Here is a 14,590-nt window from a genome sequence, read left to right on the forward strand (position 1 = left end):
GCGTCGCGCTTCCTCCGCCCCAGCTTCCGCGTCGCAGCCCCGGGAGCTGGTGCCGGAGCGGGTGCCGGAGTCCTCGCCCACTTCGGGGCGGGAGCCAGAGCTGGGGGTCGGGCTCAGACCCGGAGCGTGGGCTGAAGCGGCGGGCACTGACTCCCCGCGCGGTGAGTTTACGGCGGCGCCCTGCGCAGGTTCCCGCCCCGGGTGGGAGGGAGGGCGCCGTGCCCTGCCTGAGCCGGCATCCCGGCCGTCCGAGCTTCGACCCCACTCCTGACCATCAGCGCCCTGACCCCTCCCGCCAGCCTCGACCTCGAGGGGTCTGAAGACCCACTGCTCTGCCCACCGGTGCCTCTAGCTAATGCTGTTCACCTTCGCAGATCAGCCGGGACTCCGCCCTTCTTCAGTGGGAGCTGAGGAGCGCCCCAACCCTCAATCCCTGGACTCCCAAGTAACCGTTCTCTCTCTTTCTCTCTGCAGATGGACGGAATAGAAGGCAATGCTGGGCAGCCGGGCCCCGCTGAGCGGTCCCATCGTAGCAGCGTGTCCTCCGTGGGAACCCGAGGTGGGTCCCTGTCCCCATCCCCTCCCATCTATATGGAGCTGGCCCCAGCCCTGGGGAAGTGGCCCTGGCTTGTCATCTCTTTCATTAGAGAGAATTTTATGTATTCATTAACAAATAAGGTCTACGGAGGTGTGGAGAAGTGATAGAAGACAGTCAGAGCTGCCGGGCTTTGTCACTAGGCTGTTGGCCAAGGTGGGTTCTGTTCTTGAAATTCCCGTTTCTCATTTGTAAAAGGAGCAAGTCTTCCCGAGCTGTGAAATTCAAACGAAATCTCATGAATGGAAAGGGAAGCGTTCAGGTTCTTTGATTTCTTTCTCGCAAACAGCGGTTTGAAAGCAGGGATCATTATTTTCATTTTATAAGGAAGGAAATTGGGCCCTAGAGAGGTTATTAAGTCACTAGGTCCTGGAGCCTGTCCTGCCTCAGTTGTCCCTACCTGAAAAGTGAGTCTGAATCACAGCCTCCTCGAGATGACTTTATGGTCCGTCAAGAAAGTAGCGGTTATGGCAGAACAGACTGGAAATCCAAAATACACTTTCACTTGTGTCAATGATAAACTATACCTTTGCCTTTCATAGGCTTCACCCCCATTTGACCCACAGCCATCCTTTGAGAGAGGGGTGTTCGCCCTGCTTTACAGATGAGACAACTGACATTGCTGAAGTCAGCCTGCTAGCCAGGGCCCAGGCTAGGACTGGGACCCAAGTGTATAGGCCTCCAAGCTCCGTCTCTCCCACAATCCCTCAGCTCTAAGGATGGGGAATTTGAATCTGGCTGCTCTTCCAAGGGTCTCCCTTTGGCACCAGCTTCCGAATAAGAATGCTATGGGCTGTCACAAGTAAAACCCAACTTTTTAGACTGTATTTGTCCTGGCCTCTTTTTTTTTTTTAAGATTTTATGTATTTATTTGACAGAGAGAGATCACAAGTAGGCAGAGCAGCAGGCAGGGTGGGTGGGGGGAAGCAGGCTTCCCACTGAGCAGAGATCCCGATGAGGGGCTTGATCCCAGGACCTCGAGATCATGACCTGAGCCGAAGGCAGAGGCTCAACCCACTGAGCCACCCAGGCGCCCCTCTCCTGGCCTCTTTAGACAGTCCTGAAAGGCTATGGTATTGAGTCCTGAGGCATGAAGAATCCTATGGAAGCTGAGCCCTGGAAATTGCTTTACCCCGGGGCAGCCTTAGGAATCCTCAATTCCGTCTGAGGCTGAGCCAGAGAGAGACAGCCACTCGCCTAAGGATAACAGTGGGTTGGCAGCTCTCCTGCTTCCCAGCCTGATATGCCAACTCCTGTAATCTTAGGATGGGTTCAGCCTGTCTCTGCCTCAGTCCCCACCTGTGGAATGTTCTCTGTCAAGAAAGGAGCCCAGCAGAGTCCTTGGGGCTGCCAGGAGAGTGTGTGGGAGCACAGTGGCCAGCCTTCGTTTGAACCTTTGGGAGTTAGGGTGGGGCTAGGTTCGTTCCTGGGCCAGAGTTGCAGGGTTTCTGGGTGGTTTGAGGGTCTCGAGTAAGTCCTAACAGCACTCTTCACAGGGTCCTTTGGGGCTGCTGGGGCTGTGTGTCTGGGTGTAGCCTTGGTCACCCCAAGGTGCAGGGAGAGGTCTCCAGCCCCAGTGAGGGATAGAGGGGTTCCACCTAGGGAGCAGGCTCGGCTGATCCCACCTAGCCTCCATTGCAGCAGCTGACGTGCTGGTGTACCTGGCGGATGACACAGTGCTGCCCCTGGCCGCAGACAACCTGCCCTCGCTCAGTGCCCACGAGCTGCACCGGGCTGTCCGTGAGGTTCTGCAGCTCCCGGACATCGCCCTGGACGTCTTCGCACTCTGGCTTGTGTCCCCTCTGCTGGGTAAGGCTTGGCAGTGAGAAGCCCAGGCTGGAGGGTCAGAAGGGCAGTGACCAGGGGCTGGGGAGGGGGCCGCTTCCGAAACCTCCGGCCGCTGTGCATCAGGAGAAGGTGGGACCTAGGTGGGACCTACAGCTAGCCCCCACTTTTAGGCCCCAGAGCCCTGAGAGGACGCCTGGCTCTTCTGCGCCCCCCCTTCTTTCTCTCTGCTGGTGGCCGAGGAAGGGTCAATCCTGGCCCTCAGCCTCTGTGGTGCTGGAGCCTGGGACATCAGGCGGAGCAGGACTAGGGGACAGGGAGGGAAGGGATCCGTGTTCGTGGAGCACGTGGTCTGTGCCACAGTCCGAGTGGGCATTTCTTGAGCGAAATCCCTCCTTACCCTCATGGCCCTGCTCTGTGCTGCAGATGAAGAAGGTGCGGTTTGGAGTGATGGCTTCTGTGAGTAGCAGGACTCAGATCAGAGTGGAAGCCTGGTTGGCCCCCCTCGGCCAGCCTCTTTGAACTGAATTCTGCTTGAGGGCAGGGAGGAAGGTGGGACCTGGTCCAGGAAGCAGCCACCTCCGTAGGTGGGGAGGGCGGGACAGGCAAGAACCCGGCTTTTCTGCAACCCTGCTTGGCTTCTGGTCCAGGACCACCTGTGTCCCGGCCTTTCAGGCTGACATCCCAGCCTGGGATGGGGGTGGGGGGGGTGGAGCAGGAGTGGGGGGCAGGGGAGGTCCCTGGGGTCAGAGGAGAGGATGCCCTAGGAGGCGCCAGGGCCGCGCATGTCTGCTGAGCTGAAATACTCTCCTTTCTTATAGAGGAACAGGGGCTGGAAGCGGGTGACTGGTCCCTCAGGGGCCCCTCAGAGCGGTTACTTCTTTCTTGAGACCAATGGGATTTGTGCCTCTGCCCTACAGGGAAGATCTCTCCCAGCCTAGTGGGGGAGGGAATGCCCCTCCCATGTGTCTCCATCCTGTCCGTGCCCCCCCACCATGGAAGCTTCCTGTACAGCTGCTGCTCTCACCCACCCTCTTCCTGCTGACACATCTTCTCCGTCCCTTCCGCACCCAGCTCAGCTGCCCCTTTCTCAGCCTCCGGGTCTTGGCCCAAACGGTGGGCCCCTTGATTTGTATCTTTGGGAAGCCGGGGGTGGCTCGCCCCTGTGCTGCCTCAGGCTCCCTGTCCCCGCAGCTGGGCCTCTTGTCTACTCCTGCTTCCTCAGCCCCCACACCCTCCTCATCGCATTCCTGCTCCCCCCCACCCGGCAAGAACGTGAATGGGCTGCCTGTGTGGCCAGCAGGGTCACTCTGGGCCACCGCTCTATTGGGGACGAGGGTGGCTAGAGGCCCCGGCATGAAGTCAGCGCCCACTTGGTTCCCAGGCTGGGTTTCAGGAAGGCTGAGAGGCCATTTCAGCGCTGACTCAGGTCCCTCGGAACCCTTGGCTGCCCCCGACTCAGTGGGGTAAGCAGTGACAGATGGCCTGGGGCTCTAGGGCAGGGAGCCGCACCGCAAGCTGGATGTTCGGGGAGTTTGTCCTTCTCAGTGCCCTCGTTGCTCTGTATGGAACCAGTTCTAGGGACCATCAGTTTCCTTTGGGTGAAAGTCTCCAGATGGGAAGGCCCCATCGGAAAGCATGTGGAACCGTGGGGCCAGTGTCGTGCTGTGATCCTGGGAGTGCTCTGAGCTGCTGGGGTTCGGGGTCAGTGCTGGGCCATGGGCAGAAGGAAGGGCACCGTCATCCCGGGTCCACTCCCCTCTTCAGTGTCTTCAGGGGTCCCAGCTGGTCAAGTACCCTGTTCACTTCACAAGTATGTGTAGAACCACACAGACACACACACACACCACCACCACCACCACGCTGGCTGGCACTCTAAGCGCTGGGGACACTGGGAGCAGGACTAAAGGTGTCCCGCTCTCAGGGTCCTTGCAGTCTAAAGTCTGGTACAGGAGCTCGGGTCCTGGTTTAGCCGCTGACTCTTGGGGGCTTGGGTGGGCACTGTCCCTCTTTGGGTTTCAGTTTTCCACCTGTCCTTGGATGGTCTCTGTGCCGTCCAGCTCTGGTGTCCTGGGAGCATCCAGGCAGAGAGCCCACGGAGGCCCCACTGAGTGACTGGGTCAGTGGGGTTGCAGAGGGAGCCTCTCCTGGAGGGGAGAGGACGCTGCTGCTGGGGGTGCATGGCCAGTGCCCCTTCTGGGGAGGGGTGAGGCAGGGGTGGGGACACGTGGTTGTGGTCAAGGATCCACGTTGGAAATGAGGGTTGAGGAGCCACTGGGGAGTCTGAATGGGAGAAACGGAGAAAGGGATGTGAGGAAGCTGATTGCAGGGGTGGGTGGGAGAGGCTACGGGCAGGAGGGAGGCCAGTGTGGGGGTTGTGGCTCTTGTTTTGGGTTAACATCAGGGACCAGATGGAAGTCCAAAGAACAGAGATGGGGACTCTTGGCTTTAAGCTGGTGGGATAAGGCACTTGGCCCTCTGCTGGGGGGTCAAGAGGGGAGCTAGGGGTCAGAAGCGAGGTCGAAAGGCAGGGGAAATCAGTGATGGCATAGATGTTGCCATTCTCTGCTCCTTGACCTCCGGAAGCCATGCTCATTCATCACTGATAGCTTGGAAATGACCTCTGACTTCTCAAAGGCCATGGTCACTGGCAGAGGAGATGAAAGCCCTTTCTTGTTACCGTTGAGTCTTGGGCCAGCTGGCTGCCCAGAGTCAAGGGGCTGGGTGTGAGCGGTGCACTTGGCCATTCTGCCCACCTCCGTGAGGGCCTGTGACGGGCCAGGGGTACAGCAGTGAATGGGACAGAGCCATTCTTGTTGAAGTGACCTGAGGATTCACTGGCTAGTGGGGCAGTGACGGGGAGTGACATCAGATAGTGGTAAATACTGTAAAATTAACCAAATCAGTGTGCACTTGGCATGGAAGGTGATGGGGGGGCTGCCTTGGTAAAGGGTCTGGAGAAGGAGACACTAGAACCAAGACCTAAGCCAGCCAGCCACATGTGGGTCTAGGGGGAAGAGAGTCTGAGGCAGGAGGAACAGCAAGTGAGAAGGCCCTGAGGCACCGACGAACTGGGAAGGTTCCGGTGACTGAAGGGAGGCCTATATGACAGGAGCAGAGTGGGAGAGGGAATGAGAAAGAGATGAGCTGGGGAGCTGGATGGCATGGAATGGACATCTGGAGCTCCGGGGGGAGATGCTGGACGTGGGGCCTGCGGAGGGGGAAGCCCAGGCTCTGCCAGGGGCAAGGGAGGGTGGCCCCCCGGGCCTTGGTTACCAGCTTTGTGTTCTGCTTCCTAATGGCCCAGGGGGGTTCATCTGTACCTCCATCCTTGGCACCTTCCGTCAGCCATAGCCTCTCCGCTCCAGCTGACCCTCTATGCCGGAGGGAACGGTCAGAGGCTGGCGCTGCCTGGAGCCTGACCCTCTCTCCCTTGTGTGACTTCGGACAAGTAACTTAACCTCTCTGAGCCTCATTTCTCCCTACGCAGGAAATGAGGATAGTGTTACCACAGGGCAGATGCACGTCATCTACTTGAAGTCCTTCTGGAAGCTTCCACCTGCTCAGTTAATGCTGGCCATGACTGGGGCACCGGGGCAGGGGGGTTTAGTCAGTTGAGTGACCCACACTTGGTTTCAGCTCAGGTCGTGAGATCGAGCCCCGCATCGGGCTCCGTACTCAGTGGCAAGTGGTGGTGGGGGGCGATCTGCTTGAGATTCTCTCTCTCCCTCTGACCCTCCCCGCACCCCCTACATGTGCACGCACAGGCTCTTTTCCCCTCTCTCTGTCACTCAAATAGTAGATAAATAAATCTTAAAACAAAAGAAAACCACCGACCACGACTGCCACCACCACGCTGCTGTGTCCTCCGGTGGCCGTCGTCCCACACGGAGGCACAGATGAGCCGCTTCCTCCCTCTTCCGCAGAGGTGCAGCTGAAGCCCCGGCACCGGCCCTACAAGCTGGGCCGCCAGTGGCCTGAGTTGCTGTTGCGCTTCACTGACGCGCCCGACGACGACGTGGCTGCAGGTTAGTGCTGGGCCCACCTAGGCCTCCCCGGGCAGCCACAGCCGCTCTGGGCACCCGAGGCTCCTTGATGCCTGAGATCGGGCCCGGGGAGCGGGGAGGCCCAGGCTCTGCCAGGGGCGGGGAGAGGGCAGCCCCTTGGGCCCCTGGGCCTCAGTTACCAGCTTTTACAGGTTCCTTGGGGGGAAGCCAGGGGAGGGTGGCGTGGGATGACAGCAAGCACGTCGAGATAAGCCAGGTTTCCCACTCTCGGGACGGCCCTCAGGTTCTGGAAGTCATGGTGCAGGAGGGCGGCACTGGGTCTGTGCGGGGAGAGGGCTGGGCTGGACCGGGGGGCCAGGCAGTGACCCCCAGCCTCTCTCCTCAGATGAGCCTTCCCTGCAGTTCCGAAGGAACGTGTTTTTCCCAAAGCGGCGGGAGCTCCAGGTGAGGCCGTGAGCCCCAGGTGGGACCACCCATCTCCAGGGCCCTGTGTCCCTAGACCCCTGGACACGGGTGCGGCGGCCCAGCTGAGCAGCCCCTCCCCACCCCACCGGCCCACAGATCCATGATGAGGAGGTCCTGCGGCTGCTCTATGAGGAGGCCAAAGGCAACGTGCTGGCCGCACGGTACCCGTGTGACGTGGAGGACTGTGAGGCCCTGGGCGCCCTGGTGTGCCGCGTGCAGCTCGGGCCCTACCAGCCGGGCCAGCCCACGGCCTGCGCCCTGAGGTGAGGGCCGGTGTGACCCGAGGCAGGGGCCTGTGGTGGGGAGGGCTGCCCTGGAACCCTACTTCCAGGTGATCTTCTAAGATCCGGAGTCAGGAGACCTCAGCCCTAGGGCTGGCCCTGACACTGTGGCCTTGGGCAAGTCACCCCACCTCTCTGAGCCTCTTTGCCAGCTTCGTCCCAAACTCCAGGGAAGAGGCTCCATTCCTCAGACACCAGCACGCTGGCTCTGCGCTTCCCCCTCCCTCGGCCACGCTCCTTACTGTGCAAATTGATGATGCCCTGGGAGCAGACCAGGCCGTTCTCAGATCTCCGTGAACCATGATCCTGAGGGTCACAGATAAGCCCAGTGGAGAGGAACTTCAGCACAGTCTGCTCCTAGGCTCCCCCCACCCCCAGCACTGCAGGGAACAGTGTTGGAGAAGGTGATGTGCAGAGACAGGGCCCTGTGCCAGGGGACTGGCAGCCGGGGCCCTGCACGGACCACCCTGCTCACCGAGCCTGAGGGTTCCCAGGCAGGGGCTGGTGGCCAGAGGAAGCCCAACCCTGGGGCGTGTCTGCTGCTATTGCCCCTGATGGCCAACGCAGCCCAACGTGTGTCTATTTGAGGGACTTTGTCAACCTGAGTAACGGAAAGGTCCAGATGTGGTCCAGGTATAGTGGGCTCCAGTTCGGTCCCCAGATGCCTGTCCTTGTTCCCGTGGCACAGCCCCATGCACTCAGGGCCGGCTCGCGCTCAGGCAGGCCAGGGAGCCACAGCAATTACGTATTGGTGGGAGAGGTTTGTCCCCTCACACACCAGACTCCTCAGACTCACTCCGACATCCTCTTCCCCTGGCTGAGCCTCAGGTCCACCCAAAGGGGACACCGTGGCCAGAATGGTGATGGGCGGGCCCTGAGCCTCACAGACCCGTGGATGGGAGTGGGGAAGGCTGGGTTTCTAGATGACGGGTGAGAGTTGTTGCTGGAAGAAGGGATGTGGGGGCACAACCAACAAAAGTGCTCCCGGGAGCCCCGAGAAGGGTGATGGCCCCCTAGACACCCCTCCTCATACCGCCCTTCCTCAACCCTTCCTCCGGCCCAGCTGCCTTTGCCAGTGGCCTGGGGCGTTTGGTCATCCAGAAGGCACAGCAGAGCCCCCTCCCCTCTGAGGTGACAATGGCATCTTCTGCGACACTCGGTGCCAGGCCCAGGCCAGTGCCCTTCCATGCAAGTAGCGGTTAGCATCCTTATTTGATCCATGGAGAACCTCCGAGAAGGTGCTCGCTGCTCCAAGACAGAGCTCCGGCTGAGTCGGCCTCGTGGCCAGTGCACCACCCGCACCGCCTGCCTGGGAGCCGCGCGATTACCCCAGGCTGCCTGCTTCATGGTTGCGTTACTGGAAACCTCTTTTCCTTCTCAAACCTGTGCTGACAGATTGTGAGTTGGTGGTGGGTTTTGGTTTTGTTTTTAATATATCCGCGTTTGGCAGAAAATACGTGGAAAGCTGTAGGTCACTTGCCTTACAGTTTTTTCTTTGTCAAAGTTCCACTAACTCAGAAATCTAAACCTTCCTGACTCAGTGGCCGGGCGCTGTGCTGAAACCCTCCAGCCACAGGCTGTCTGGGCAGGGGGGCTGGTTGCAGCTCCCCTTTTGGTCTCCTGGCCTTCCCTTTAGGCCAGTCACCCACCAGGCGTGCTTGCTGGGCGGAGGTACTGGTCCGGGGCGGTCCTGATCCGGGGCCTTGCTTGCCCTTGCCCAGGAGCAGGCCACACCCTGAGGCCCTCAGCCCCGGAGCCCCTCCTCATGCCGGGCGCCCATCTTCCTTCCTCTGCAGGGAGAAGCTGGACTCCTTCCTCCCCGCCCACCTCTGCAAGCGGAGCCACGGGCTCTTTGCTGCCCTCCGGGGCCGAGGGGCCAAGGCGGGCATAGGCGAGCAGGGACTGCTGAGCGCCTACTGCCAAGTGAAGGAAGCGGCCGGCAGTGACGGCGAGCACGGGGCCTCCCTGAGCCCCCACTACCGCGCTTACCTCCTCAAGAGCCACGAGCTGCCCTTTTATGGGTGAGTGACTCCCTCTCACGTAGTCACAGGCCACCGCAGCCCTGGGCTTCTGCTCTCCCCTTCCCTTGACAGCCCAGCACGCTCTCTTGGCCTGGGCCAGCACAACCTGCCAGGGTGCCTGTCCCTGTGCCATCCAAGCTCTGTTGTCACGTGAGGTGTGTCTTCATGCCAGCACCTTGGGCCCCACGGGTACCAAGCTGGACGCCTGTCCTCCCCTCGCTCCCGTCGCAGGCCAGGCCCCCAGACAGGTCCTCTGCCTCCACCTGCCACAGCCTCAGGGTGGGCGGACCTGCTGACCTTCCATTGAGCCAGTTCTGCCCTCATCCTGTCCACAGTGGCTCGGTGGCTTTCGTGTACCTACTGGTGGCCTTCTCGGCACTACCAGTAACTCAGTAGCAGAGAGGCCTGGCCCGTGTCTGGTGAGGCTGACGTTCCGGTGGGACAGGAGACGGCAGCAGAAGTAGGAACAGACTACAGGATGGCGGGCCACAGCCAGGTGACCAGTGATGACAACGTGACAGTACTCTGCTAGGGAGCTGCAGCTCAGGCCAGGCGGTGGGGACGTCGGCGGGGAGACACGGTCAGGTGCCAAAAACGCTGCGGGCAGAGTAGGCAGAATTTGCTGGACAGATGTGCGGTGGAACGAATGAAGACAAGGAGACGGGACTCCAGGGGGTCTAGTTTGTGCAACTAGAGGATGGTGTCGCCAGCTGAGATGGCCTGGGCCAGGGCACAGGCTGGGGAAGGTCGCGGGTTTGCTTGTGGATGTGTCGATCTGGAGATGCTCACTACATACTCGGTGGCCATTCTGAGCGGATGTTAGGTTTCTGAGTCTAGAGTTGGGTCATAATTGCTGGGTATCAGCGTCTGGGTCCTTTAAACCCAGAGCCCCAGGATTTGACCGAGGAGGTGGGTGTGAACCAGCACAAGGAGGTCCCAGGCCAGCGAGGCGGGCAGGCGGGTCTCTATAAGCCAGGTCAAGGGGAATGGCAGGGCAGGAGGAAGTGACCAGGCGTCCCGTGCTGCTGCTTCCCTGTCAAGTTCAACATCCCCTGTGTGGCCAATAGTGGACCTTGGCTCCAGCATCACAGGGTAGCAGGGGGTGGAGGAAGAGTGAGAACAGACCGGAGACAGCAAGTGTGACCAGCGCCTTCAGGGGTCAGCGCCATGGAATGGAGGCAAGAGATACAGCGTTTGTGGCTGGAGTGGGAGAGAAGGTCTTTAGTTTTTATGGTGGGTGAAATGCGTGTGTGCAGACAGCGATGGCGGGTGAGAGTAGGGTAGACGAGGGCAGGCAAGCGGCTGCTCTGGGCCAGTTCAGTGATCTGTGATGTCGGCATCTCGGCCATTTGCGGACCTTGTCGAGGTCTTGCAGGTGCAGGGACAGGAGTGAGGCTCTTCAGGGGAATCAGAGGCGGCACGTGCTTGTGTCCAGGCCCGCCTCGGTGCAGGGGTGCAGGCAGTCAGACAGCGGGACTCGGCGAGGGCTCTGGCTGAGCCTGGTGCGAGGGGGCAACGGGCCAGGCAGCCATGGGAGGGTGAAGGACATGACAGGACCGGGGAGAGGGCGGCAGCATGGTGAGATGGCATGTCAGGGCCCCTACACCGTACCCTTCCCAGTGTTGAGCCCCAAGGCCTCCCGGGGTGGCTGCTGTCCCCTCATGGGCCCTCCACACCGGTGCAGCCGGACCCCACTGCTGCTGAAGGGTCTTGGCCTGACAGTGGGCTGCAGGGCTCTCCCTACCCTACCATGGCCTGGCTGCCTCCTGCAGCCTCAGCCCGAGTCCCGGGGCTCCTGGCCGTTCCCCGGACATAACTGGCTACCCCACATCCACATTCACGCTCTTCCTTCTGTCTGCGGTGCACACCCTCCCCTGTGCCCCACAGTTCCTCCCCTGCCCATTCACACCTTTCTGTCCTGCATGACCAGCACTGATGCCGCCACCTCCAGGAAGCCTCCCTCCCGCCCCACACTCAGTTTTCACTGAAACTTCAGTTACCAAAACAGCTTAAACGTCTCATGTGCCCGGGAGATGGGCCTGGCCAGAGTACCATAGCAGCAGAGCCCAGACCCTGGACCGTCTTTTCCTGGTGCCTGAGGTGACAGGCTAACAGCGGTTCCCCTCCCCAGGTGCGCCTTCTTCCACGGTGAGGTTGACAAGCCGGCCCAGGGCTTTCTGCACCGGGGCGGGCGGAAACCAGTGGACGTGGCCATCAGCCTGGAGGGCGTGCACGTCATTGACAGCAGGGAGAAGGTACCTCTAGCTCACCCAGGGTGGGAACTGGGTTGGGGGGCAAGGGGCCTCCCTGGAGAGGGAGTGGGGCCCTTACCCAGGCCTTCGCGGTTCCCCTGGGCCCATGGTTGGCCTGGAGGCAGACTGGATGGCTGGTCTGGCCTCCTGTCCTCCGATGTACCTGGGGCTTTTGGGGGCATCTGGGAGCTTCCTTGGGGTCTGCTCTAGATCAGCCTCTCTGGCTAGCGGGCAGGGGGAGGCTGCGGCTTGGATTAAACCTCTGAGTGGAGGGAGTCTGGCATGGTCTGGCCGCTCTGTTGGACCAGTGGCTGGAGACTAGTTTGGGTTTTCCAGAAGAGCCTCAGGACCAGAAGCTCTCCTGAGTCCCGCTTCTCCCCGCCACCCCCCACCCTCCGTGTTTGGCACAGGCTGTCTCTTGGTTCCTTGCATAGGTCGTGTCAGCATCTCACCCCGTGGGGTGATTTCTTTGTACTCAGGCAGGAGTCTCTCCAAACCAGCAGGAAGGTGTGGGGTGACTGCTGCTTGTCTCCAGAATGGGACCCCAGCACCTCTCTATGCTGGTGCTGGGCCCAGAGCCCAGCTGGGCCTCCTGCTGAGATGCTACCCAACTGGGCTCCTGGAAAAGGTCGCCCCTCCCACCCACATCTTCCTGCACTTGACCCTCCCAGCTGTCCCTGGACTTGGCCTTGGCCCATGGGTGAGAAGTGCTGTGGGTTAGGCCTCCCCAGACCGCAATCCCCCTACCCCGTGAGGGTCTGATGAGAGCATGGGCACCTCGAGAAACTCATATAGAAATTTAGAGTCAGCCTCGGAGGTAAATAGCCTGGCCAGTTGTCCCCTCCTGGTGGCCCCTGAGCAGGATGGGGAGAGGAGGGGATTCTGCTCAGCTGAATCCAAGCCCTGCGTCTCCCTCTGGGCAGCACGTCCTACTGGGCCTGCGCTTCCAGGAGCTGTCCTGGGACCACACGTCCCCCGAGGAGGAGGAGTCCGTCCTGTGGCTGGAGTTCGATGGGGACAACGAGGGCACACCAGTCAACAAGCTGCTCAAGATCTACTCCAAGCAGGTAGTGGGTGTCGCCTGCACGGGTAGGGGTTGGGTGGCCGGGGCTCAGGGCGCCCCAGACTGTTTGAGGCTCCAGGCTGGCCCACAGGGGGTGAGCCGGCTGCTGAGGGCCTGGGGACCCAGGAAGCTGACATCCGCTGAGCTGGGGCCACCATTGAGAGTCAGAAGGCCTGGGCTTCCCGATGCTATGTGACCAGCTTGCACTGGCTCCCTGTCCTCAAGGCCCCCTGGGAGTTGGGAGGAGGAGCGAGCATGGCAGGGCGAAGGCCCCACTGTGCCTGTGTTTCACTCTGCTCACCCAACCCTCGCCCCTGCCCCTCCTGCTCCCAGCCCCGTTCATGGCACAGGCCTCCCTCCCACACTTCATCCTTTCATCTCAGCACTGACATGGGTTGGGACTCCTGTCCCCAAAAACACACCTCCGCCCCAGCCGCCATCAGGGGTCTCTGGACCCTCCCCTCCCCCTCGGCACCCATCTGCAGCCAGTCCGCTGCACCTCCCTGCACCTCCCAGCCGTAAGCCCAGTGGCCCCTGCTTTGCCAGAGTGCGCACGCCTCTGTCCTCCATCCCCTCTCAGCTTGACCATGAGCTCTTGGACCCTCCTGTCCCCTGCCATGGCTCCTGTGACCCACTGCCCTAGCGTCCCTGAGCTCTTCCCTCTCTCAGCTCTGATCCTTGGCTGGTCCCACCTTTCTGCTGATGACTCATTAACTTCTATATCACTAGGCTAGACCTCTTTTATTTTTATTTTTAATATTTAATTTATTTATTTGAGAGAGAGAGAAGGAATGAGCAGGGTGGTAAGGGAGAGGGAGAAGCAGGCTCCCCACTGAGCTGGGAGCCCGATGCGGGGCTCGACCCCAGGACCCTGAGATCATGACCTGAGTCAAAGGCAGACAATTAACCAAGCCGCCCAGGTGCCCTAGATCCCTTTTTAAAAGTAAATGTTTTATTGAATTATACGTAGAGACAAGTGGCCAAATCCTAAGTCTCCCAAATCAGGTTTTCCCAAAATAAACCCATGTAGCACCTTTCAGGTTGCAAAATAGAACCAGGACCCCGGAAACCTCTTGAGCCCCCTCCCAGGCCTCCCCGCCAAGGGACACCCCATCCTGAAACATCCTTGTTTCACTCTTGAGTTGTTCCACCTGGTTTGAACCTTCTAGCAGCAGGTTCTAGCCGCAATGTGTTCTCTTCTGTCTGCTCCGTTCTGCACCATCCTCGCCGCAGGTAGTAGCGGCTCGACCTTTCGAGGTGCTCTCGTGTGCCAGCATCCAATTCACCGCTCTCGCATCCCATCACTGAGGGACACTTGGGTTTCCGGTGTGGGACCGTTGCCAGCAATGCTGCCACGATCACGGTCACGCGTGTCCTGGGTGCGCGTGCGCGGGTGGACACCCGGGAGCAGAAGGGCCGGGCCAGCAGGTCAGCACGTGCTCACTGGGGTAGACACGGCCAGCTGTCCCCAGCAGTCATGCGGATGCGAGCGCCCTGCCCCGAGTCCACTCCCCAGCCTGGCCCATTGTAGCCGCTCTGAAGGGAGAGTCGTGCCACCTCATGTTTTTGTCCTTTATTTTTCAGTCCGTTTCATTGAGGTGTAATTTACAGCCATGTTAAGAGTCTGTTCTGATGCATTAACATGCCTGTGGCACAGTCGGGCGGAGAACAGCGGATTTGCTAATATCTTCCCAGCCACGACGTGTCTGTTCACACCTTTTGTCAGTTTTTTATTGGGGTTACTTGCATCGCCCCCCAGAGTCTGCATGGCTTTTGTTGGCATTTCCCCCACCCCGACCCCGGGAGCTCCAGGCGCTCCGCCCCCTTGCCCAGCACGTGGTCTGTGCCAGTCCGGTCTGCCAGTCCCACAGATGCCAGGAGGTGACCTGCCACTGCCACTTCCATGCCCTTGTCCTCGTGACCCATGATGTCGAGCACCTTTCCGTGAGCTTATTCACTGTCCAGACATTGTCTCCGGCAGAGCGTCTGCTCAGGGCACCGGGCCGTGTTTTCACTGGGTGCTTTTCTTCCCGAGTTGGGAGCGCTCATTCTGTATCTGGCATCCTTTATCAGATACGTTTTGCAAATCTTTCAGTCTGCGATTCGACTTTTCATTTTCTT

The 14,590-nt window shown here is 60.1% G+C and overlaps 1 protein-coding gene across 3 annotated transcripts in view; it reads left to right on the forward strand.

The window, feature by feature from the left end:
- The window catches only part of FRMD8 (FERM domain containing 8), a 23,437-nt gene continuing 8,847 nt past the window's right edge, over window positions 1–14,590 (forward strand). The window contains exons 1-9 of one of the 3 annotated variants that reach the window (XM_047693036.1): window positions 1–161; window positions 475–559; window positions 2,225–2,404; window positions 6,307–6,408; window positions 6,773–6,831; window positions 6,949–7,115; window positions 8,930–9,154; window positions 11,286–11,409; window positions 12,330–12,473. In XM_047693036.1, coding sequence (XP_047548992.1) covers window positions 475–559; window positions 2,225–2,404; window positions 6,307–6,408; window positions 6,773–6,831; window positions 6,949–7,115; window positions 8,930–9,154; window positions 11,286–11,409; window positions 12,330–12,473 — 1,086 coding nt within the window. In that variant the 5' untranslated portion in view covers window positions 1–161. The remainder of the gene's footprint in view (window positions 162–474; window positions 560–2,224; window positions 2,405–6,306; window positions 6,409–6,772; window positions 6,832–6,948; window positions 7,116–8,929; window positions 9,155–11,285; window positions 11,410–12,329; window positions 12,474–14,590) is intronic. The other 2 variants (XM_047693037.1, XM_047693038.1) reach the window with 2 other exon arrangements.

This window comes from Lutra lutra, chromosome 10 (assembly GCF_902655055.1).
Source record: "Lutra lutra chromosome 10, mLutLut1.2, whole genome shotgun sequence".
Lineage (NCBI taxonomy): Eukaryota > Metazoa > Chordata > Mammalia > Carnivora > Mustelidae > Lutra > Lutra lutra.